The sequence below is a fragment of the Lepidochelys kempii genome, chromosome 3, assembly GCF_965140265.1.
Source record: "Lepidochelys kempii isolate rLepKem1 chromosome 3, rLepKem1.hap2, whole genome shotgun sequence".
Taxonomy (NCBI): Eukaryota; Metazoa; Chordata; order Testudines; family Cheloniidae; genus Lepidochelys; species Lepidochelys kempii.
The window spans coordinates 178,372,764-178,398,314 of NC_133258.1; the positions used below are offsets into that span (position 1 = coordinate 178,372,764).

The window sequence follows — 25,551 nt, forward strand, 5'->3', positions numbered from 1 at the left end:
CAGTAGCATGGGGAGATTGGATTTCATGGGGAAGGGAATATTTAATGGTACATAATAAATTTTTCATGGCTGTGAAATTGGTAGGGCCCTGGAGATGACGTAGAGGTTTTTCATTGAACTCAAATAATAGGAAAATGCTGGAAGAATTGCAAATTGGGGTTTTGGAAATAAAATATAAAATGTTTAAATAAACCACTTTATTGCATGAATGTGCTTACTTGCTTGAAATCCAAAGCCTGCAGCATTGCTTCTCATCCTCAGAGCAATAGCCAGCAAGAGTGTAAAGATCAATTTAAAAAAGTTAGAAATTTCTTTCTTTTTCCATTTTAAAAACACTTTCACCCTAAATTCACGTAGAAGAGAATATTTCCAGGGGTAACTACTCCCGCCAGGTAACATGGCACACTTGAGCAAGCTGTACAAGAACTTTTTTCAAGTAGAATAGCTGATTATATAAAGTCTGTTTTTAGACAAGTTTACACAGCTGTGTTTCCATACTCATATGTGGCGGACTGCCAGGTTGATCTGCCTACACTTCCAATTTATTTGTTTTTGTTTTGTATTTTGCAGTGGTACTGTAACTTTCCAAACTGAAGCTAATTTACTTATTTTTAGTTCCCTGTTCAAGTTTGCAGCAGCTTATTCAGAGGCAGTGGTTGGTTACTTCCCAAATTAAAGATATATTAGAGGGGTTTGAATTTGTAAACATGACTAAATAGATTTTGGTTCACCCCATCTGATCCATATATGTTCCTTTAAATAGTTATAGAAACATGTTTCTCTGCTTCCTGAACTAGTGCTTAATTTCTGCAAAAAAAAATTCCCACCGAAGATGTATTCTTCTGCTAAATTGTGTACAGATGCTACTTTGGATGACTAGAGCTATTCTGATGCTATACATTCAAATTCCTGCTACTGATTTAGCATTTGTTAGGGTTTTAGATGCGCAATTTTTCTAAAATAAAGCTACCTAAATCTTCTGTTGATAGTATTACAAGTTACTTAGATTGTAAGCTCTTCTGGCACAGTAGAGTCCTCGTCCATAAATTGGGCTCCTAGGTGCTACAAATAATAAATACATGCTTGCACATGGGAGCCTATCCTAAATACTGAGGTTGAGATTTTCAAAACTATGTAAGAAATTTGTCATTCAAGTTAATGGGGGATTTTGTCTAAATCCCCTAAAATGCTTTGAAAATTCACCTCTGGTATTTAAAGTACCAAGGCTAATATGGGAGAGAATAACTGAATTTGTATTTTGTGTATTGGAACAAATTTTGAAAGAGAAAATAGCTAAGGACAAAGACGTAAATGGTAATTGGGATAAAATACAACGTGGTTTTACAAAAGGTAGAATCATGCAAGAACAGCCTGACCTCCTTTTTTGAGAAGATAATTGATTTTTTTAGACAAACAAAATGCAATAGATCTAATCTACCTGGATTTCAATAACATATTTGATACAGTTCCACATGGGAAATTATTATTTAAATTGGAGAAGATGGGGATTAATATGAGAATTGAAAGGTGGATAAGGAACTGGTTAAAGGGGAGACTACAACAGTTCATACTGAAAGGTGAACTGTCAGGCTGGAGGGAGGTTACTAGTAGAGTTCCTCAGGGATCAGTCTTGAGACCAAACTTATTTAACATTTTATTAATGACCTTGGCACAAAAAGTGGGAGGGTACTAATAAAATTTGCAGATGACACAAATTTGGGAGGCATTGCCAATACAGAGGAGGACCAGAATATCATACAAGAAGATTTAACATCCTTGAAAACTGGAGAAATGGGATGAAGTTTAGTACTGCAAAGTACAAGGTTATGCACTTAAGGACTAACAACAAGAAGTTTTGCTGTCAGTTGAAAGAGACAGGAGGAGGAGAAAGATCTAGTATTGGCTGGTCACAGGATGACTGGGCTGCCAGTGTGATGTGGTTGTGAAAAAGGCTAATGCAGTCCTAGGATGTATGCAAGGTATTTCCAGTAGAGACAGGGGAGTGTTAGTACCATTATGCAAGGCACTGGTGAGACCTCATCTAGAATACTGTGTGCAGTTCTGGTCTCCAGTCTTTAAGAAAGATGTATTTAGACTGGAAGAGGTGCAGAGAAGGGCCACTAGGATGATAAAAGGAACAGAAAACCTATCTTATGAGAGAAGACTCAAAGAGCTTGGCTTTTTTAGCTTAACCAAAAGAAGGCTGAGGGGACATAGATTGCTCTCTATAAATACACCAGAGGGATAAATACTAGGGCGGGAGGAGAGGAATTATTTAAATTAAGTGCCAGTGTGGACACAAGACAAATGCATATAAACTGGCCATCAGCAAGTTTAGTCTTGAAATTAGACAAAGGTTTGTAACCCTCAGAGGAGTGAACTTCTGGAAGACCCTACCAAGGGGAGCAGTGGGGCAAAAAACCTAACTGACTTCAGGACGGAGACTGATAAGTTTATGGAGGGGATGGTATGGTGAGGCTGCCTACAATGGCATATAGCTGATACATGACTTCTAGCAGCAAATATCTCCAGTGGCTGGTGATGGAACTAAATGGGAAGAGTGACTGTTAAGATAATTCTCTCCCTGTTGTCTAGCTGGTAGGTCTTGCCCACATGCTCAGAGTTTAACTGATCACCATATTTGGGGTGGGAAAGGAATTTCCCCCTAGATCAGATTGGCAGACACCCTGGCAGTTTTTCATCTTCCTCCGCAGCGTGGACCATGGTGTCACTTGCAGGTTTAAACTAGTGTAAATGGTGGATTCTCTGTAACTTAAGTCTTTAAATCATGATTTGAGGACTTCAGTAACTCAGCCAGAGGTTATGGGTCTATTGTAGGAGCAGCTGGGTAAGGTTCTGTGGCCTTCAGCGTGCAGGAGGTCAGACTAAATGATCATCATGGTCCCTTCTGGCCTTAAAGTCTATGAATCTATGAATATTCATAACTCTTATGGACTCCTGTGGAATGTTATATGTGAGGACGTATCTGGAAGAGACACATCTGTAAGCCCCTGCCTGTGCCACTCTGTCTCATGTCTTATACTTAGATTGTAAGTCCCTTGGGGCAGGGACCATTGTGTTTGTACAACATGGCACAGTGGGGTCCTGGTTCATGACTAGGGTCCAAAGGCACTATGGTAATGCAAATAATAAATAAAGCAAATGTTTTACTCTAGTACTAGGATATGTATTTTAATTGTTTTGAGGTAAATAAAATACAAATGACAAATTGACAATACTGACAGAAAAAAAATGACTGGTAAAGCCTCATTAATAGATGGGTGTTGATTAATGGTCAGTCTTTCAGACTGTAGTGTCCAGCAAATGTTCGGTCTCTTTATGCCCACAACATCAGGAAGATTATCCTTATCATGAGAATGAAAGACTGTAAGAACACATGACAGTGACATCAGAAACATTCACAAATAACTACCCAACTGTTTTATTAATAATTTTGTTATGCAGCTAAACAGTGCCACAAGCACTGAAATATGACAGCGGATAGAAACAATGCAAAGTGTTTAGCCCTATGACTGCTATCGCTCACATCTCCTGCCCAGGAACCCCAGAGTGTCAGTCATTACTTTCTCCTCATCATCTGTAGTGGTCATCCTAGCGTCTCCTGGTGCGTTCCCCATCCCCACTTCCACCCCCGCACATAGGTTAGGCAATATCTTTTATCCTGAGTTACCCTACTAAGGTTGTATACCGTTTCCAACCCCTTTTTCCTTATCCATACTTCCACACCCCACTAATTTAGGGATCTCCCATTTCTCTTTGGCTGTAGGCCCTGTGTTGCAACATTGGTTAATGTTTTGTATTCCAACTCTATATCCTAAATATACTTTACCTTCTATTCTTGGGTATATTGGAAATGTACAGTTCATTCACTAATATCAAAATTGCAGTAAGATTATCACCTCTTGAGCAACTGTATAAGCAAAAGAAGGAAGTTAACAAGTTTCTGCCACACATTTGGCTTTAAAGATCGTTGCAATTCTGACTTTCTGAAGAGGCCAATGAAGTTTTCCTAAATGGTATTAAATATTGTTTGTCCTGTAGCCTGAATACTGTGTGACTTCTACATCTGTTTACTGACCAATAATTGTCAATAACAATTGTTCTGCATTTCTTAAGTCTGAAACTGTTTTTCCACAGAGACTTGTGTAGAACCACTAATTGGCCCTTGTGAAGTGTTTCTAAATCCCATAGTTTTGGTGCTGTCAGGGAACCTGTTCCAGGACTCATAATTCTAGCATGTGACCAGTTCATGATACTTTTCTCTACTGCTGTAATGTCAAGTACACGTAGCATTATTTGATTGAATCAAGTGTGCATCGCTAATATGTTGCCTCTGTGGCAAATAATTGATCCAGATATAAAAGTTAACTTTCCTTCCCAGCATAGAGAAGCTTTTTCTTATGAAGAAAAAAAACAACCTGTATTAACTTTGGTTAAACTGTTACATAACTTCATTGTAAGATACCGTAGATCACAGGTCTAAGATTTTTGGCAAAACTTTCTATTTTATGTCAGATCACTGAGGAAGACTTGAAAGATGCAATTCAATAAAGACGAGTGCAAAGTACTTCACTTAAGAAGGAAAAACCAAATGCACAATTATAAAATGGAGAATAGCTAGATGGTAGTACTACAGGAGAGGATCTGGGTGTTACAATGAATCACAAAATAAATGAGTCAAGTGTGATGCTGTTGCAAAAAAGGCTTGTATTCTGGAATACGTTAACAGGAATGTTGTATGTAAGACACAGGGCGCAATTGTCCTCAGCTGGAGTACTGTGTCCAGTTCTGAGCTCCATACTTCAGGAAAAATGCAGTCAAACTGGAAAGAATCCCGAGGAGAGCAACAGAAATGATTTTAAAAAAAGGTTAGTTTTTCAAATCTTATGAGGTAAGGTTCAGAAAAGTGAACATGTTTAGTCTTCAGAAAAAAAGACTGATTGGGAGGGACTTGATAAGTCTTCAAATATGTTAAGGGCTGTTACTAATAGTTTGGTGATCAATTGTTCTCCATGTTCACTGAAGGTAGTACAAGAAATATTGGCCTTAGTCTGCAGCAAGCAAGATTTAAATTGGACGTTAAGAAAAACTTTCTAACTGTAAGTGTAGTTAAGTTCTGGAATATGGTTCCAAGGGAGGTTGTAGAATCTCCATCAGTGGAGTGTTTTAAGAACAGGTTAGACAGACACCTGTCGGGGTTGGTATACATTTACTTGGTCCTGCTTCAATGCAGGGGGCTGGATGTGAGGACTTCTCTAAGTCTCTTCCAACCCAACGCTTCTGATTCTGAGAGAGAAAACCCTGACCTTTTGGTCTGTTTCTGAAAGTAAGTGGCAATAATCAGTTGCGATTATTGTAGACTATGTTCAACAGTCCTGAAAATTCAGAGTTGACATCTTCATGTCCTTTCACTAAAATAGGTCCTATGCATTTCTGTAACGGTAATCTTTGAAGTGTAAAATAGCAAACATGATTCATAGATGTCACTAATTTCCCCAGGTGGTTAGTACTATATATTAATATTCTGTTCACAATATATTTTTTCAGTCATTTCAGGAAAAGCTTTTATTACTGATAATTAAGGCTGCAAGTCTGTCACGGAAGTCACAGATTCCATGACTTTCTGGTACCTCCGGGGCTTCTGCAGAGGCCGGTGTGGCTGACCCGGGCGCCGCGTGAGCAACTCAGGAAGCCCTTAGGTCAGCTGCACCAGTCGCTGCTCAGGCAGTCTTGGGCCACCACACCTCCCTCACCCCCAGCAGCAGCAGGAGTTTGGGTGTGGGAGGGGGCTCAGGGCTGGGGCAGGAGGTTGGGGAGGGGGTGGGGGCTCTGGGTGGTGCTTACCTTGCAGGGACGGGGGGCTCCCTGGGAGCGGCAACATGTCCTTCGGCTCCTAGGTAAAGGTATGGCCAGGCAGCTCCGTGCGCTGCCGCCGCCCCTACAACTCCCATTGGCTGTGGTTCCCGTCCAATGGGAGCTGCGGAGCCAGCACTCAGGGTGGAGGCAGCATGCAGAGCTCCCTGGCTGCGCCTGCGCCTAGGGACATGTCGCCACTTCCGGGGAGCCGTGTGGAGCCAGGTAGGGAGCCTGCCAGCCCTGCTAAACACCCTCCCCCCTTCCCCCCCCCAAGCAGTAGTGGGGGTCCCAGGCTGCACGCTGCTGCCCAGCACCATGGCGCCCCTGGTCTGCCCTGCCCCCGAGCACCCAAGGGTTTTTTTCATCTGTGTGCCGTTTTGATGGTATAGCTTAATAATTGGCTTTCACTCTTTGTTTCAAGGAAGACAGGTCGATTGACAAAAATCCTAGAATTTACAATATATGCTAATAGAGATTTATAACCTTACACTAGTTGGAGACCATCTGTTGATTTAGTTTTATGCCTTGGGACATCTTCTGTTCTTTTCCAACAACTGTGCTAAGCTCTTACCCTTCAAATCACATTCCAACTTGATGTAAATGTTTTTATTGCACTTCTGCTAAACAAAATAATGAATTGGATATTTGTAGTAGCACCTTATAAAATGCACTATGTGGGATTTGTTTTCAAGTCATAGGAGTTAATTAAAATGGTGGTTGATTTGCCAGCTGTGGTTGTACTGGAACAATAACCTTTCCTCAGTATGAGCATTAAAATTTATGCCTTCCGGCTTTGCATTTTGTTAGGTTTTTATAGGATTTAACTATAATGGCTGAGTCTAATAGAGAATAAGGTATGACAGAATTACAAGGTGTCATAGCAACCAAGTTTTATCAGTAATCCATTCAGAGTAAGCTTTCTGGGGTAGGTATCAAAGAACACTATTTGAAAAGCAGCATATATATTTGCAGTCCTAATAATGACTTATTCACTTAAATAGCTGTAATAAATATTGGTAACTGGATAACTCTTTTTCCATTCCTGTATTTGATTAGTTATCACTTTTTTCCATAGGCTTGATGCTCTGTACGTGTACAAAGAGTGTATTAGACTACAGCATTGCCTAGAGGGGTCCAAATGGAATAGATTTTAATTAGTAATGGGTAAATATATGTACCTACTTAAGTGTTTGCAGCATTTGAGCTGTATCTTATTTATTATCCACCCATGTACATTTTAACATAGCCAAATGTGTCGGAGTATTTATTAATATACACCAGCAGTCCTGAGAAAACTAAATCTTGGCAAGCTGAAAAAAGGGCTTTTTTGGGTGGGAGGGGGGGTGAGATGGGAGGGGGCTAGCTAGTTCTTCTCTTGTTTAGTCAGCACTGAGTTAGGAGATTTGCATTCAGTCTAATGCCCTGGTAAGTGAATGCATGTGGATTAAAACAATGTGACAGAGATACATATGGCTTAAAATGGAACAACTCATGGCTATTTGATCTAGACTTTGCTGATGACATTGCTCTTATCAGTGAAGATGCCAACGGACTACAAAAATGCACAAACCAAGTAAAAAGTAATGGAGAAAGGTTTGAGATACGATGCAAAAAAATGAAAAGTCATATTAATGGGGACTACAGGGATAGAAATCAAAATTGAAGAGAAAACGGAAAAGGTGGACAGTTTTACGGATCTTGGAAGTACCATCAGCCAATATGGTACTAGTTCCGCAGAAATAAGAAGAAACTGGAAGGCAAATGCTGCATTTGGAAGACTCAAAAACATCTCCCTCAAGACAAAACTGAATGTGAACAAAGCAATTGTTATCGCCATCACAACATATAGCAGTGAGACATGGCAATTTACCAAGAAAGATATGCAAAAGCTGGATGCATTTAATCACAAATGTCTGAGAAGAATATTGGGAATAACATACAGAGATAAGAAGACAAATGAAGTCAGAAAAATTAGTGGACAAGGCACCCTCTCACAAATCATCTACAGAAGACATTAGTGGTTGGGACATGTGCTGAAAATGGAAAAAGCGGTCACCAAATACTGCCCTTGAATGGAAGCCAGAAAATGCAAGAAGAAAGAGAGGAAAACTTTGAATAACATGGAAAGGAACAATTCTGAACAACATCAAGCACCTCAACATGAAATGGGAAGATTTGGAGAGAAGGGCAGTTGACTGGCAAGGATGGCAAATGTGGGTAGCCCAATGTGCAAAAGCAGAAGATGGTCTAAGGGAATGCCCTGGTATGTGTTTGATACAGCAATCTGTCCGTTCATGACTGTTGTTCATCTACTGTTCCATGCCCGGAATGGAAATCAAAATCTTTGATCTGTTATGGCAGATTCCATTGAAACTAACTGCATGTTTGTACTCCTTAATCTCCGAAGCCAGGTGGACATTTGGCTATACTGGAATAGGAGAATCCTTTATTTTAGAATTCAGTATCCATTTCAACAATGAAAAAATCATTGATGTGCTCTTAAAGCTGAAAATGTGTGCATGGTGATGGTGGCTGACTTTTTATTCCTGCTCTTATGTGAAGCCCAGGAGAGAATAAATCCAGTCCTTCAGTGTTTTCCTAGGTTCTGGTGGATTTTTCCATAGTCATATGGCAGAATGTTGCCATAAAAAAGCATTTTAATGTCTGAAAACTATTGGGATTCACAATTCCACATGTTCTTTCTAAAATTTCTCACACCAGATTGGCAGCTGCACATGGAATGAAGAGAGACTTGGTGAAGGAGAAGAGAATAGCTTCTGTGTTGGGCAACTTTTCTAAATACAGTTAGGGCTACAGTTTGTAAAAAAAATTAAAGTTTAAACTTTCCAATGTTCTATTTTGGGATAATAGATTGATTATTTTATTATTCTGAAAAGTTTTATCCGGAATGGCAGATATGATTGATTGGTTTTTTTGCTTGTTTGGTTGGTTTTTTTACCAAATAGTTTAGGAACTCCTTTGTGTGTGTTTGTTAATAAGCTGCATCATCTAGTAAGTTCAATTTTCACAGTTAAGGTTTATAAAACATTAAATATTAGCTTAATCAGCTTACCTTGGAGAATGTGGTCAAATGTAACAGTTCTGTTTCAGCATCTGCTAGTGAAGGATAGTTGAGTATAGTCTTCAAATACTTGAAAGTGGCACAGGTGATAACAGATCTGTTTACAGGAGTTGGAGTAAGCAATCAATTTGCTGGCTCCTACAGACTCTTACTGGAAGCAGTGCAAACTGGGATACACACTTCTAGGTGTCTATGGATATAAATGCTGAAAACTTATTTTCATGTTTTGCCTTTTTGTGATTACTGGCTTTGGAGCAGAAGGGGGGAACTGGATTTGGTTTGAAATGGAACATGGGAGTCTTTCAACCTTCAATTTGTGAGTCTGTGTGTAGTCCTAGTTGGCAGGGAACGAGAATCTGTAGCTCCTCATAGCTGTTTGGTCTGTGTGAAATTAGTTTCTGTGATGTGGCTCCTGTTCTTGTAGGTGAATGGATCGGTCTTCTTGATATGTCAGGCAGGTGATAGTCAATCCAGATGCAGGATTTTTTTCACCAAGTTCAATGCAGGAAAGCTTTCTTGGTGCACAGCTTTCAGATCTGGGGGTGGAAAAACTATAGTCAGGATAGTGTAGGCTACCTGTCCAGTAGTTTTGCTTGAGCACTATTGTTAGGTAAGGAGAGAGAAATGTGCATGCTTTTGTAGTGGGTGGTCCTGTTTAACTGCAGGACCAGCCAAGGTCAGAGAGACTAAGCTGACTAAATGGATCTTTGATCTTTGAACTTTGAAAGCTCACTTTCTTCTTTAAGCTTCTTGGGTCTCTTGCTTTCGACAGGCTCCTTTATTCTGTTAGTGTGAGCACTGACCTCAGTGCTGTAATACTTGCAGTGCAATGCATTCTCTTCGTTCCTGTCTTTACTTTTCTTGGAAATTTCTAAGCACTGATTTTCTTGTTGGTATTCAGGCATAGATTTGTGTTTTCGCCCCATGTTTACCTTTTTACCTCATCTTTATCTGTGGAGGATTTCTGGTTTGAATTCAGTACTGCGCTAAATGGATACAAAAAAATAGCCGAGCAGTGAGCCTATTGTAGTGCAGTATTAATATTGTTTGTTTGATTTTCCAGCCACCACTTTGTGTGTGTTCTGTGTATTATGTTGGAACTGCTTGAATCACAGAGCTGCAGGACACAAGAAGCAGTGTTTAACAAAAATAAGTACCTGAAAAAAACATTGAGTGGATTGATAAACAGGTGTAAATCAGTAAAAACCGAATTCCTTTAATAAAAAAACGGGTAATTTTTCCGTGAAAATAGGTAAAAACTGAAAATGCAGAACACTACATATCCCTAAAGAGGTAACTGTAAACCCAGAGTTCCCATGAGGCTGGAGTTCTGGGAAAAGGTGTATTTAAGCTATGGGGAAGTCTGATGAGACCACACTAGTCCCAGGGGCTAGGCAGTTGAAGCACAGGGTGCCAGGTCTCAGGAGGGACACTCTAGCATGGGATAATGCTTAGAATGTGTTTAGATTCAAAAAGCTTAGTGTACATGGGACCCAGTGACAAACACAGCAGCCTGCAGAGTGTCCAGCCAGATGGGGAGCGCTACCAGGCTTTGTATGTGATTCAGCTAAACTCTCACCAGCTAAGAATATAATCTGACACAAACAATACTGAATTATGAAATGTTGAACAAAATCTATTAAACCAAATCAAACTAAATGACTAATGTAAAAACATTGAACATCTGCATAACAAATGTATGCAGCAATCAAAATAGTTGTATTCATTCTCATTCTTCTTTTCGTAGGTGGAAAATCATGAATTCCTTGTGAAGGCTTCTTTTGATCCTAATCTGACAGAGTTGAGAGAGAAGATGAACAAACTAGAGGAGAGCATGCAGTCTCTTCTAAAGACTGCAGCCAGAGAACTAGGTACGGTGGGGTAAAACTCTCTTTAATACTTTCTTCATAAAGTGCTTTGAGCTCTACTGACCATTTAAGAGTAAGGTATTTTTATCTTTAGTTTAATTATTTAATTATTTGTTAGACTGCTGGATGATTTTAATGGTGTTATTTAGTATGGTACATGGAGAGTAACAAGCAGCTTTATGTCCAAATTGCTTTTTGTGAAAGATGGTGTTTCAGAACGTTTACCCAGTTGCTGCATACCTATTACAGGGTTGTACAGAGTTTATTTACTGTAACTGTGTCTAGCCTTCTCCACTGATTTTATTTTTATTAAGATCCTTGGGGAATGTGTATTCAAATATCCTGTCCTTATCTATTCTTATGGGTGTCCATTCTGGAAATGCCCATTTCTGTGGTATGAAGGTGCATATAAAATGGAATACAGAATTCTACTGAGCAGAATTAAAGATTTAAAGACTACAATTTCTTGTGTGTACAGTCAGTGCAAATCTCACACTGATCAATAATTAAATGATCTCTTTTAATGAAAATAAAGTGGTAAGAAACTGACAAAATAAATTAATCTAAATTAGTTTTATATTTACATCATGGTTTTGCTCATGTGTCCCTGCTGCTTCTTCTGGAGGTTCCAGATGTACCCTACACACACACTGCTATCAGAATATTCAGTTTTTCTTTATAGATCATCTAGTTAGTCGACTACTTGAGTGAATGAAACTCTGCTTAGTTTGCTGTTTTCCAAAAATGGAACTAAACTTATTTCTGGCTACTTTGATTGGTTTTTGGGACACAAGTAAACCAAACTTGTTTTTACTTTGTGCTTCTAAACAAAATACCTGGATGAAAGGGAGCAAAAGACTTGATTGGCTAGGAGTGGAACTGGGGTTTCCACCTCCAGAAGCATGTATCAATTGAGATAAGCAGTTCTTTTAATACAAATGAGCGTAGCTCTATATGAGGGCTTCTCAAACTTCATTGCACCGTGACCCCTTTCTGACAACAAAAGTTACTACAGAACCCTATGAGGGGGAACTGAAGTCTGAGCCTGCCCGAGCCCCACCCCCTTAGAATCATAGAATATCAGGGTTGGAAGGGACCTCAGGAGGTCATCTAGTCCAACCCCCTGCTCAAAGCCGGACCAATCCCCAATTAAATCATCCCAGCCAGGGCTTTGTCAAGCCTGACCTTAAAAACGTCTAAGGAAGGAGATTCTACCACCTCCCTAGGTAACGCATTCCAGCGTTTCACCACCCTCCTAGTGAAAAAGTTTTTCCTAATATCCAACCTAAACCTCCCCCACTGCAACCTTGGGCGGAGAGGGCGCAAAGCCAAAACCCAGGGGCTTCAGCCCTAGGCAGGGGTCCTGTAACCTGAGCCCCACCACTTAGTGCTGAAGCCCTCAGGCTTCGGCTTTGAGGCTCAGACTTCGGCTTCAGCCCCAGGCCCCAGCAAGTCCTAAGCCAGCCCTGGTGACCCCATTCAAATGGGTTCGCGACCCACTTTGGGTTCCTGACGCACAGTTTGAGAACCGCTGTTCTATACTGATAGTTGTATAGACAATACTTGTAATTTGCTTTGTACACATCATATTAAGTCTTAGTTGAATATGGAGGGAGAAGGAGGAGTGAGAAAAATTGTTAATTGTTAAAAATTAATCCTCTTAATTGCTGAGGATAGGACAAGAAGCAATGGGCTTAAATTGCAGCCAGGAAGGTTTAGGTTGGATATTAGGGAAAAACTTCCTAGCTGTCAGGGTGCTTAAGCGCTGGAATAATTTGCCTTGGGAGGTTGTGGAATCTCCATCATTGGGGATTTTTAAGAGCAGGTTGGACAAACACCTGTCAGGGATGGTCTAGATAATACTTAGTCCTGCCATGAGTGCAGGGGACTGGACTAGATGGCCTCTTGAGGTTCCTTCCAGTCCTATGATTCTATGATGTGATGCTTATTTTGTATCCAGCAGCAGGATGGAGCTTTGAGTTAGATAAATGTGCCATTTGATGGTTTACTGAATTAATGGTGGAGGTGAGCAATACATTTCCGTATAAAGTTCAGATGTTTCCTGTCTGTAGCACCAAAGACAAGAACATTGAACATGGCGTGCCCAATATCATTTAAATGGCAACCCAGTTGACAGGCAGCATTCAGAGAATAGGGATAATATGGTGACATGTATTTCTAATGGTGAAATCATTCATTTCTCTTTTCTTTCCCCACCTTCCTCCTACTGAAAAGGCTTGGAAGCTGGCAAGAACATCAAACTGGACTCCAATTCACAGTTAGGACATTACTTCCGAATTACCTGCCGGGAAGAAAAAGTTCTCCGGAACAATGCAAAATATAAGATCTTAGATACCCAGAAGAATGGTGTGAAATTCACAAACAGGTATTTGGCAAACAGAATTAATCTTTTCAGTTGTTTGTTTTGAGATGCTAATTCATCCCTTTTTGTGTAGACCTATGGGGGTCGTCTTTCAGAAAAATACTGTTCGCATATTACTCCTGGGGGAATTCTGCACCACTGCGCAATGCAGAATTTTGCATTAACTTGCATGCAGAATCCTCCCCCCCCCCCCCGAAATGGTTTGCAGTCCTGCTAGCCACCACTAGGGGCAGCTGGACCTGGCAGTGTCTAGCTCGCACATAGAAGACACCACGGGGGAGGAGGGGGCGGGAGGTAGAGGGTTCCTGGCAGCTGCAGTTCCAAGCACGCCCTGAGGGAAGGAGACAGTGAGCAAGCCTGGGACCCAGCATCAGACTGTTTCTCCCTCTGTATCCCTGGGCTCTGGGCGGGAGAGGGGGCGGGGGTATCTGGGCAAGGGGGGGCCCCGTGGCAGGGGTTGGGGGGAGAGGATACAGGTATCTGGGCCAGGGAGCGTGGCTGGGCTCTGCGGGGAGGGGGGGGAGTGGGTTTGGGTGTATTGGCTGGGGGGGGCCCTGTGGCTGGATTGGGGGGGAGGGGTTGTGGCTGTCTAGCCCCCCCATCTGGGCTCTGGATGGGGGTGGAATGGGGAAGAGAAACAGGAACTGGGTTGTCATAGGGGTTTCTTTAACTCTCTACTCCTGGGGGAATTTTTGCCTGTCTGTATTGTTATAGACGTACTTGCCGACAGGTATTTTGAAATAAATTACCAAAGTAATTGAAACTGGTGTGATTATGCAGTGTTATTTTGACAACATCTGCAGAATTTTTAATTTTTTGTTGCAGAATGCCCCCAGGAGTAGCCTATTTACATATTGAATTGCTTGGTTTCCCCCTCTTCTGTGTAATCATTCTGCTCACAGACTGAAATGTTGTTGAGATAGGCGTGAGGGAAGGGATGCTGGTGCAGGCATGGCTGTCACGACCACACGTTCCCCTTGTATCCTGCTATAGATTTTTGCTGCTTTGATTTCAGTCCATTTCTCTTGGATGATTTGGCTGCAATTGACCATAGTAACAGCTGCAGTGAAGGCATTCTTGCAGGCTGTTGTAGAAAACAGCAAATTCTAGTTATCCCTGAATTTTATATGCTGCTATTTGAGGTAATCGTTTCTGTCCTCTAGTGTATTTTGCTTAATTAATTTTCTTGCATCTTGGCCTTTCCAAATATGCTGGCTTAGTTTTTGTACATTTGTGTAGATGATCAAAACAAGAATGAGGAAATAAACATTAATTTGATTGAAAGATTACAATGATCTTCAAAACATCCCTAAAATGTAAAGCAGTTATCTTTTGTGCTCTTAGTTGTTCTAAATCTTGTTTCATTTCACAATCCAAAATTGATGTTAAATACTGTTAATCAGCTATTGAAGATGCTAAATTTAACAAGGGAAAAGAATCCCTTAGAAAAACTGAACTTTTTTGTAACATTTTTGTTGTGCATAAAGGCACCCAGATAGACTGAGGTGACAGTCATGGAGCTGAATCTCCTCTATTCATAGAATAGGCATAGTCGCAGTGCGTGCTTTCCTATACGGCCCCATAGAACCTAACCTGGAGAGCGGAGATTAAAAGGTAGCTTAGAGTTGTATGTAGATATATATTTGTTTGAACATCATGTTGTGAAGCTGCTTGGAGTGGCTCAGAGCATGAGCACCAACCTCAGGGCAGACTGTTGAGGAGGAGGGCACACATCCCAAATTGATTGAGAGTTCTATACTTAGATTTCACCAACGAATTACCAAGTGTGAATTCCTCAGGCACTGCGGTAGCCTTAACATGGAGTCAGACAGTTCCCTTAGGTACTCCAGTCTATCTTGCCTCCCAGATAAGCTTGCTGTTGTGATAGATGGTCCCTTATATCAAAAATCAGATATTCAGGTTACTCTCAGTCCCAAAGGACCAGGCACTTAGCCCAGGTCAGTTGTACTTTAGGTCCTACTCCAAGGACGACAATTGTAGCTAATTCTATAATAAATTAACTAAAAATGTATTAACGAAGAAAAAGAAATAAGTTATTTACAAGGTTAGAGCAAGTAAACATACCCTTTGGAACCTAAGATTAACTCATTTGTGTGTGTATTGGAAGCTGCTACAATATGCAAGCTCTATAAGTCCTTTAGGGTTAACCCAGGCCAAGCACTGGGGATCCCTTGTGTATGCTTAGAAATCTTGCACCTTCCAAGTCCAGGCAGTGAAGAGATGCGGTTTGTTCCTGTCAGGGATTTTTATTCCCTTCCCGCAGAGTTCAAGCTGATTTGACAAGTCCCCATGCACATCTCCTCTTCATAGGTGTGGGGGGGAGCAATCAATGAAGTCTTGTCCTTTGATGTTCCACAATGATTTGTCTGGTGTCTGTGGGCCTTCTTTTGTTGGACAGGAAATAATACTTCCTGTGGTGAACTAGTATTTAGCACATGCTAGTGCTTCTCTCTTGACCCTGGGGGTTTACAGTTTCAGAGCAAACACGTAAATATTACCTTATAACATGGGATGCAGATATGTGAGATTACTGCCTGCATCAATTTACAAGCATTTCATAAAGTCTAACACTAAACATGTTTTCATAAACCTAATACCTGTTGTAACAATGCTAACATACAGGTGAGCCAGACTGGTTTTCAGCTATGCATTTGTGAATGTTCAATTGAAGCCTAGGGGCCTTGGAATGAGCTGTCTCCTGATCTGCCAGCATCACACATCCATCTGAATCCACCTTATCTGAAGACTATGAATTGTTCATAATGTGCAGTAGCTACTTGAGACTTTATGAATGAAAAAAGTAGACTTCTCATAGTATACATTGCTTTCTTCAACTGTGCACAGCTCTAATATGGACCTCTCTACGTGTTTGGACAAATCAGTTTGCTCAGTGTCAGGTTTTCCCCCATCAGATCTTCCACACATCACAGTTCATTATAGAGTAGCCAAAGTTCAGTTCTGCTTCTGTCCTTTTAAAAAATAAATCCATTCTCATCACACACACACATAGCAAACAGGTACATTGCTAGATTTTAAAAATAGCAGTGTACAGATACATTAAACTGCTGCTTAGGGTCACAGCAGTGATCTTCTGTTGGACTGTAGTCTAAACTCTGATCCATTTGTTCAGACCAACATAACCTTAGATGTTCTGCATCTTGATTTTTGGATTGTCCTCCCCAAGTTGAACACCCAGGACAATATCTTGCCATTAACTGAAAAAACAAAAAGTGATGTATTGTAGCAAATGGTAGTACAGACTGAGAGAACATCAACTTGAAATATTGTGATTTTGTTCACAGTAAATTGAGCTCCTTCAATGAAGACTACGTAAGAAGCAGAGAAGAGTATGAAGAGGCTCAGGAAGCCATTGTTAAAGAAATCATTAATATTGCTTCAGGTAAATAGGGCTCTGTTAACAAATGAAATGAGCTGAAATGTTTGGAGAACTTACTATAATCTTTCTTTTTTTTCCTGTATACACAATGATCTATTGTTTGCAGTTGGTTTCAAGCTCGAGTCCCTTAACTCCCAAATTGTTTGAAAATGGATTGGTCACCTATTCAGGTGGCCAAAATGTTTAACACTCCTGGATGAAGAGTTATAGCTTACCTGGAAGCGTAGTTTCATGCAAAGCAATTCTTAAATCTTTAGGGGACAAATTAAAAAGCTCGTGGACATAAATCCCAAATCTAGGGGGGAAGAAAAAAATGCTGCTAAGCAAGCTTTATTTAAATGAGCCACTAGCCCAGTAAGGAAAGAGCTGACAGTTCTGCATCTTTAAGCCAAAGAATAGTAAAGAAAATTGTAGAAAGCAACACAGTATAAGTGTCCTGTGTCTTTATGAATACTTTCTTGACTGCTTTAAGTCGATCAAAGAAATGCTGGTAATTATTTATGTGAAGCACTGCTCCTAAGAACTGGCTTTGCAGTGGGTTTTGAATAATAATTGGCAAACTTGCAAGTGCATAAAAGGGAGAATGAGTAACGAGGAAAAAAGCTGCTGATAGGAGGCAAAAATGTTAGGTGCAGAGGGATAAATAATCAATTAGCATTGCAGCACCCACGTGTGTTTCACACTCTCTGTAGAACTACAGTAGGTGCATGTGTGTGTGTGTGTGGCAACCGTCACGTACTTGAGACCAGTCTGTTGCAGCAGCCTTGTCCTAATGTTTTTTCTTTCTTTAGCTTGTCTCTCACAGCAAATGTATTTTGGGAATAGATAGTTAAGCACAGATATGATGCTGAAACAGAAATGGAAATTACTCAAGATTTCTCATTCTGCCACATAAACTGTTCCGGATTATAGGAACTGTAGGTCCTATTCTGTATCTGGGTACCATAATTAAAGAAATACAAAATGTTTAGAAGACGACTGAATCTCTTGCTCTCCACTGAAGTTTTATATTACATTTTGTTTACTTATATCTGGAGTTAAAGGCAGCAAAATCCCCCATAATGATTTTTTTGCATAAAGCTTGTTTAACTTTTATTCTCAATTTCTGTTGTATTCATTTGCTTAACTATAGTCAGTTGCAGTGGCCGCTTGCATACACTACTATGTATAGAATTCACTCACACATTGCAAAGCTAGCATTCGTTTGGCTTGATTGGATCGTATTTTCATAGTTTGCATCATGCAGGAGCTATTCGTTATGTCTTTTGCTTTAATATACATGGTGCAGCTGCGTGAAAGCAAATTAGGAGGTTTGTAAAAATGGCATCTTCTACAATAAACATCCAGCAGACATAAAAGTAGATCTCTCTTGACTCATTTGAAGACTTCACTGGTGTGTTAACACAAGCCCACAGATGTATAATCCTATATTTAAACATAATTTTTCTGTCTTCCTTCAGTGGAGGCAATACAATAAAGAAACTTTCTACAGTCTGGATTGGGTATACGATTCTTAATTGGAAGTGATCTTTTAAAAAAAAGCCTTCATGCTGTTCTGTACCCTGCTGTTCAATGAGATGTCAGTGGAGCTAGTTAAAACCCAATGAGAGAGTTCTAATTTCCCAGTGAAGATTGCCTGGTAGAATGTTCTGGAATGAAATTTTTTTGCACTGCACTAGTCACTTCTTTTGACATGTTATACCACTTGTAAATATTAAAGTAATTACAGGTTTGTAGTTCAATCACTATAAACACCCCCAACAAACATTTAATGCTATTAACACAGGTTATAGAATTTAAATAACTGCACAGTATGTGTTCTCACTCGACCTTGTTTTCGCGACACATCCAAATAGTGGTCATCAGAGATTGTGTGGGAGGAAAATATTTCCAGCTACATTGTCATTCTGACCATCTATTTTTCCATATTAAAATAAGCTTCCCCCCTTCTCTAATGCCAGTAAGAGGCAATTAGTAATGGTCATGCCTCCTCCCTATTATAGACTGAGAGCATCTTATCTTTGTGGCCCAAGTGGAGGAATCGCATCATGACGTCTTAACTCTCGCTTCAAATATGGTGTGTGGTGATTTGTCACTTAAGCAGCCAAGTACGCATTTGTATTATCACATACAATTCATTCAGTTCAGATTTGTCACTATCATCTGCAATAGGTGGTCTGCAAAATGAATGGAGTTATTTATCAAAAATGTCTTCATTATTGGTTTCCATATTTGCTTTAAAGCAAAATTTAATTAAAAAAACATGGATTTTGTGACCAGATCATAGTAATTGAGTGGAAAGTATGTGAAAGATAAGTTGAACTCTGATTTGAGATTTTCCATGCAGCTTTATTGTAAATTGCAGTCTTTTGTTTTTCATAGTGTCCACAAAATGCTGTTTGCTGCACAAACACAAAAGGAGGGACAGTCCCTGCCCTAAAGAACTTACCCTATTTTAGTTCAAATTTATGTTAAAAGTTCCCTTGTTTTTTATTTCTATAAATATAAATTCAGTACAGTTATAGATTAATTGTTCTGCTTTTCTTAAAACAGGATATGTAGAGCCAATACAGACAATGAATGATGTGATAGCTCAGTTAGATGCTGTCGTCAGTTTTGCTCATGTATCAAATGGAGCACCTGTGCCATACGTACGTCCGGCCATTCTGGAAAAGGGACAAGGAAGGATTCTGTTGAAAGGTTCCAGACACCCTTGCATTGAAGTTCAAGATGACATAGCATTCATCCCCAATGATGTTAACTTTGAGAAGGGCAAGCAGATGTTCCATATTATTACTGGTAAAAACTAATTTATATGCAATATTTTCAGTTTTCATTTAAACTCAAGAAGCAATGTCAATTTTGCAGTATTTCTTGTGGAAGATGTTTTTAAAAAATAAGTCTGTCAAAACCATTCAGTGCTTTATAGGTGGGGGGGGGAGGGGAAAGAGTGGGGAAAGAGACCATTTAGTAATTTACTTATACCAGTGTTGGCATTTGGGGTAGGTTTTGAAAAAAAGATGAGACTGGCTTTTATAGGCCAGTTTCAGCACTGCTTTATTTTTGTGATGGTTATGGTTAATAAGCATGTGTTTTAGAACAAAAAGTGGCCATGATGTACTTATAAAATGTTTCCTTCTGTGCTGGGTACTTCATACACATGGACTCAGCAGTCTTCAAAATGACTAGTCTGCATGATTTTAGTAGAGGTGCGCTTGTGGGAATGCTGGTCATGGCATTTGGGGTATGGTAACATTTAAACAGGATTGTTAGGGTAGAGGAGAGAGAGGTCACACAAGATATTTATAAATAAATACTAGAACATTATTAAATCCCATAGCACTTTAAAAGACCGTGTATGTGTTCACGATTTCTGTGGAGTTGCCATATGCTTGAGTCAGAGTTATAAGTTAACACTTAAGGGAATGTTAAATTTCTCTGTTAAATTAATGTACAGTGGACTACTTTAAAAGGTAGTATGACTTAATAAATTAGTGATATAATAAACTCTTGTTTTGGTAACAAATTATAAGGTGAAATCATTCTTAACACCAACAGCATGATTGCCACTGTACATACATGGAGGAAACCGTGGTTTCTGCCTTGAAAGATCCCAGGATCTAACTTGAAATGCATCATAATTCATTGCATTATATTGCCATTCTTGTTATGATGATTAGATAGGTCATTCTACTTGAAAATTTTGTCTACAGTCCTTGTTCAGAAGTTGTTGCTAATGTGACTTATCAGTGGAGATGTATAAACGTCACATTAATAGTGTAAGTGTGGATTACTTTACAGGCAGGCTTTACAGGAGCAATATATTTTAGTATGTCCAGTAGACAGTGTAGTTTCTATACAGTGTATAGATGTGTAGTTTGTCTAAAAAGTATTTACACTGTATATATATATGTACATTTCCTGTAAAAGTTCATCTTTAATATGAATAATCTGCTATACCTTCATACTCTTCTGTTATCAGAGTGGATAAAAATTGATGATTTAAAAAGTGTGTATGGGTGGGGGTTGGGGGGGAATGTAAATTAAACAGTTCTATTTTTAAAATCTGTTTAAATTTGAAGTTGACAACCGATGTTAAGGCCTAAACTTACTATAAACTCTTACAAACATGCACATAAAGAAGTGCTGCAGCAATGAGCCCTCCTCAGATTTTGGTTTGTTTGTCTAGCAGGCGCAGAGAATGTTTTTCTTCATTTGGAGGAGTTAATTCGAAGATGAGAAACTGACTGGATGTTGAAAAATCAGGAGAGCCTGTTTTCCTCTTCCAGTCTACTAATAAAAATTAGGTGGGGGAGGATGAGGTCTGTTAATTCTGAAAACTTGAGGGACATGGAGCCAGATTTTCAAAGGTGTGTGTGTGTGTGTATATATAGGCACCTAAAGATGCAGATAGATGTCGAGTAGGATTTTCAAAAGCTCCGGAGCAAGTTAGATGACCAGAAACAATCACCAATTCACTAACTACAGTTGATGTTTCCTTCGTTTAATAAATCATTTTTTAAAATAGTTTTATATGGAGCAGATTGTGGAGGAAATAATTGATCTTGTAACTTAAAACAGACTGCATTCATTGTTGAAAGGAAACACTATCAAGACTGATGAGCATAAAATTAAACCCTTCTACCTTTGCTTTAGTTTACAGGTATGTATGTGTGCTTCAGATTGTTGCTCATATTCTTGAGAAGTTGGGTTAAAAAAAATCTTCTTTAGGAAGAACTGCAGTCAAGTATTTGCAGTTGCAAGCAAGTCCATCCATGAAGTTGTGCTACTTGTTGCAGCTGTTGGTTATATAGGGAGGAAGAAGTTTTTAAAATATCAGTTTTAGGTTAAATTTAGCTTCAGACCCATTAAGCTGAAGAATCCCTTAAAGCTATACATAATGTACCAAGGAGAGGAAGCTAACTTATTAATTTCTTGTCAAAATTCATTTCTTAGGCCCTAACATGGGAGGGAAATCAACATACATTCGTCAGGCTGGAGTGATAGTTCTTATGGCCCAAATTGGGTGCTTTGTACCATGTGACTCAGCAGAAGTGACTATTGTGGATTGTATTCTGGCTCGGGTAGGAGCAGGAGACAGTCAGTTGAAAGGTGTCTCAACTTTCATGGCGGAAATGTTAGAAACTGCTTCAATTCTTCGGTAAGAGTTGTACCTGCGTTGTTTCATCAAAGCGGGAGGAGGCTACTTCAAAGGATTTCTTTATATTGTACCATTTTTGTTTCTATTACTTAGAAAATATCTAATCTATCACCATAGATACTGGTGCTCCTAGATAAGGACAGCCTAAGTGTTATACTTAATGAGTGCTCATCTTCATTCACACATTGTCATGAGTCTGATAAACATGTCACTTGCATAATCTCATTTCTTTTTCTGTGTGTGTACACAATTAGCTATTTGCACTTGGCATTAGACTAAATTTTGAATTTCAGAGCACTTACACTATCTAAACTTTGAAAAAATGTTTTTATTTTTAGGACAGCATCTGAAAATTCCTTAATAATCATTGACGAGTTGGGAAGAGGAACTTCAACATATGATGGATTTGGATTGGCATGGGCTATTTCAGAATATATCGCCAGCAAAATTTGTGCCTTTTGTATGTTTGCCACACATTTTCATGAACTGACAGCACTTGCTAACCAAGTGCCAACTGTGAATAATTTACATGTTACAGCACTAACCACTGATGAGATGCTGACTATGCTTTATCGTGTCAAGAAAGGTAAGATCTTTTAAATGGTGAACAAGATAAAACTATCAGATGCCGTGGGAGAAGAAGAGGGAGCCTTTCCTGCAAAAAGACCTGAAACTACCTTTCCTATTCTGATACTAGGTCTCAAGCTGTTCTTAGCCATCACTAATGATTTGGTCCATTTCTCTCTGAAATCGGATACCTACAGAGAGCTGCATCTCTGGGTGAATACAGATGAAAATCAGTATATTTTGTAATGAAATGAGTTGTTTTGATCCCCAGACATAGTTCTACAACACAAATTAAAGCTTTTTGTCTTGTTTTTAATATTGGATTATCAAAAGGAGAAACCCTTCCCAAATTTCACAGCTCTGCATTTTTCTAATTAACATACTACCTATAACTACTCTGGCATATTTCATGCCTTATAATTTTGTTTTAGAGCAAACAATTGGAACCTATTTCTACAGGGAGGATAGGTGTTTAGAGTTTAGCAGAACAGTTCAGTAAGATAGTAAAAAGAAATAAAACCGTAAGCTCCAGATACATATATCTTAATTAACAAATGGTTCAATGTGTGGAGGCGTAATCACTGAAGATATTGGCTAACTTATTTCTGCAACAATTCATATCTAGGAAAAAGGTTTTGCCCTTTTTAAAAGGAACTGGCAAATGAAGTTGCAAGCCCAAAAGCAAGGATTTTTAATGAATCCATAAACTCGGGTACTGTATCACTGGAGAATGCAAATATAGTACCTATATTTAAGACAGGAGGAAAAAATTAATTCAGGAAACTACAGGACCGAAAGTTTCACCTCAATTGTATGCAAGGCCTTAGAACAAATTTTGAAAGAGAAAAATAATTGAAGACCTACAGCTAAACAGTAATTGAGGTAAAATACAACATGTTTTTTATTAAAGTTAGATTGTGCCCAACCAACCTGATCTTTCTTTGAGAAGATAACTGATTTTCTAGACAAAGGAAATGCAGTAGATTGAATCTACCTGGATTTCAGTAAAGCATCTGATAGTTCCATAATTAAAGTGAATGTGAGAATCAAAAGAGGAGTAAGGAACTGGTTAAAGGGGAGACTAAAATGGGTCATGCTGAAAGGTGAACTGCCAGGCTGAAGAGAGATTACTAGTGGAGTTCCTCAAGGATCAGTCTTGGCACCAATCTTCTTTAATATTTTCAGTTACGATCTTAGCATAAGAAGTAGGAATGTGCTAATAAAATTTGCACATGACACAGAGTTGGAAGGTATTGCCAATACGGAGGAGGACCACAATATCCTTCAAGGAGATTTGGATGACCTTGAAAACTGGAGCAATAGATATGGGATGAAATTTAATAGTTCAGAGTGCAAGGTCATACACTTAAGGACTAACAACAAGAATTTTTGCTATAAACTAGAGACTTATCAGTTGGAAATGACACAGGAGAAGAAAGACCTGGGTGTATTGGTAAATCACAGCTGTGAAAAATTGGTTTCAGAGTAGCAGCCATGTTAGTCTGTAAAACCTTTTGTAATGATAATCAAGGTGGGCCATTTCCAGCAGTTGACAAGAACGTCAGATGTTCTTCTCCCCCCCCCCCCTCCAACCCGCTCTCCTGCTGGTATTAGCTCATCTTAAGTGATCACTCTCCTTACAGTGTGTATGATAACACCCATTGTTTCATGTTCTCTGTGTATATAAATCTCCCCACTGTATTTTCCACTGAATGCTTCCGATGAAGTGAGCTGTAGCTTACAAAAGCTTATGCTCAAATAAATTTGTTAGTCTCTAAGGTGCCACAAGTACTCCTTTTCTTTTAGCTGTGAAAAAGGCTAATATAATCCTAGGATGCATCAGGCGAGGTATTTCCAGTAGAGAGAGGGAAGAGTTATTACCATTGTAGAAGGTACTGATAAGACCTCATGTGCAATGATGTGTGCAGTTCTGTTTTCCATTGTTTAAAAAAGATTAATTCAAACTGGAACAAGTTCAGAGAAGGGCTGCTAGGATGATTGGAGGAATTGAGAACCCTACTTACAAGAGGAGACTTAAGGAGTTTGGCTTTATTAGCCTAACAATACAAAGGCTATGGGGAGATCTGATTATCCCTCTGATGTATGTATAGAGAGAAAACACCAAGTAGGGAGAGGAGTTATTTAAATTAACAGCCAATCTTGGCACAAGAACAAATGGAAATAAATTGGCTATCAACAAGATGGGAAGGGCTCTGAGGGCTAGTCTACACTAGCAACGCTAAAGTGCTGCTTTGTGGCGCACTGTTTACGAGGGGCATTATTTACACTGGCGCGTTACAGCGCTGAAACTTCCTGTGCTCGGAGGTGTTTTTTCACACCCCTGAGCGAGAAAGTTGCAGCACTGTAAATTGCCAGTGTAGACAAGCCATGAGTTACTACTGAGAATTCTTTCTTAGGTCTCTGGCTGGTGGGTCTCACCCACAAACTCAGAGTCTAACTGATCACCATATTTGGAATTTGGAAAGAATTTTTTCCTAGGTCAGATTTGCAGAGACCCTGGAGGATTTTTGTCTTCCTTACCAATGTGAGGCATGGGTCACTTGCTGGTTTGAACTAGAATAGTGGCGTCTCTGAGTTGAAGTCTTTTAATCAAGTTTTGAGGGCCTGAGGGGGTAGAGATAGCTCAGTGGTTTGAGCATTGGCCTGCTAAACCCAGGGTTGTGAGTTCAATCCTTGAGGGGGCCATTTAGGGATCTGGGGCATAAATTAGGGGTTGGTCCTGCTTTGAGCAGGGGGTTGGACTGGATGACCTCCTGAAGTCCTTTCCAACCCTGATATTCTATGATTCTGTGAGTAACTCTGCAAGAGGTTAGGGGCCTATTACAGGAGTGAGTGGATGAGGTTCTATGGTCTGCGATGTGCAGGAGGCTCAGACTAGATAATCATGATGGTTCCTGTGGGCCTTAAAGTCTGAGATTAAAGGAATATGCCATGATGTACCAGCCATCAAAATGTATACAAATAAACCTCCAAGTTCCTTCATAGCTTTGTGTGTGTGTTTTTGGACTTATATCTTGGCATAGCTAATTATATGCTGCAGAGCTCCATACCAAAATGCTTGGGTGAAATTGAGGAAAGAAAAATGTTTTAAAGCAATTACAAATAGTACTAACAGACTGAAGACAAACATTATTGTAACTTAAAGGAATGTTATCTACTTCCTTTGCACTATTC

The 25,551-nt window shown here is 39.5% G+C and overlaps 1 protein-coding gene across 5 annotated transcripts in view; it reads left to right on the top strand.

The window, feature by feature from the left end:
- MSH2 (mutS homolog 2) overlaps window positions 1-25,551 on the top strand; it is a 105,529-nt gene that overhangs the window by 63,312 nt on the left and 16,666 nt on the right. For all 5 annotated transcript variants that reach the window (XR_012158275.1, XM_073339151.1, XM_073339150.1 and 2 more), the window contains 6 exons: window positions 10,707-10,830; window positions 13,063-13,213; window positions 16,534-16,631; window positions 19,182-19,427; window positions 21,585-21,789; window positions 22,128-22,375. Coding sequence is in view for 4 of the 5 variants with exons in the window: in XM_073339151.1 (XP_073195252.1) it covers window positions 10,707-10,830; window positions 13,063-13,213; window positions 16,534-16,631; window positions 19,182-19,427; window positions 21,585-21,789; window positions 22,128-22,375 (1,072 nt within the window). In the remaining variant the exon portion in view is untranslated. The remainder of the gene's footprint in view (window positions 1-10,706; window positions 10,831-13,062; window positions 13,214-16,533; window positions 16,632-19,181; window positions 19,428-21,584; window positions 21,790-22,127; window positions 22,376-25,551) is intronic.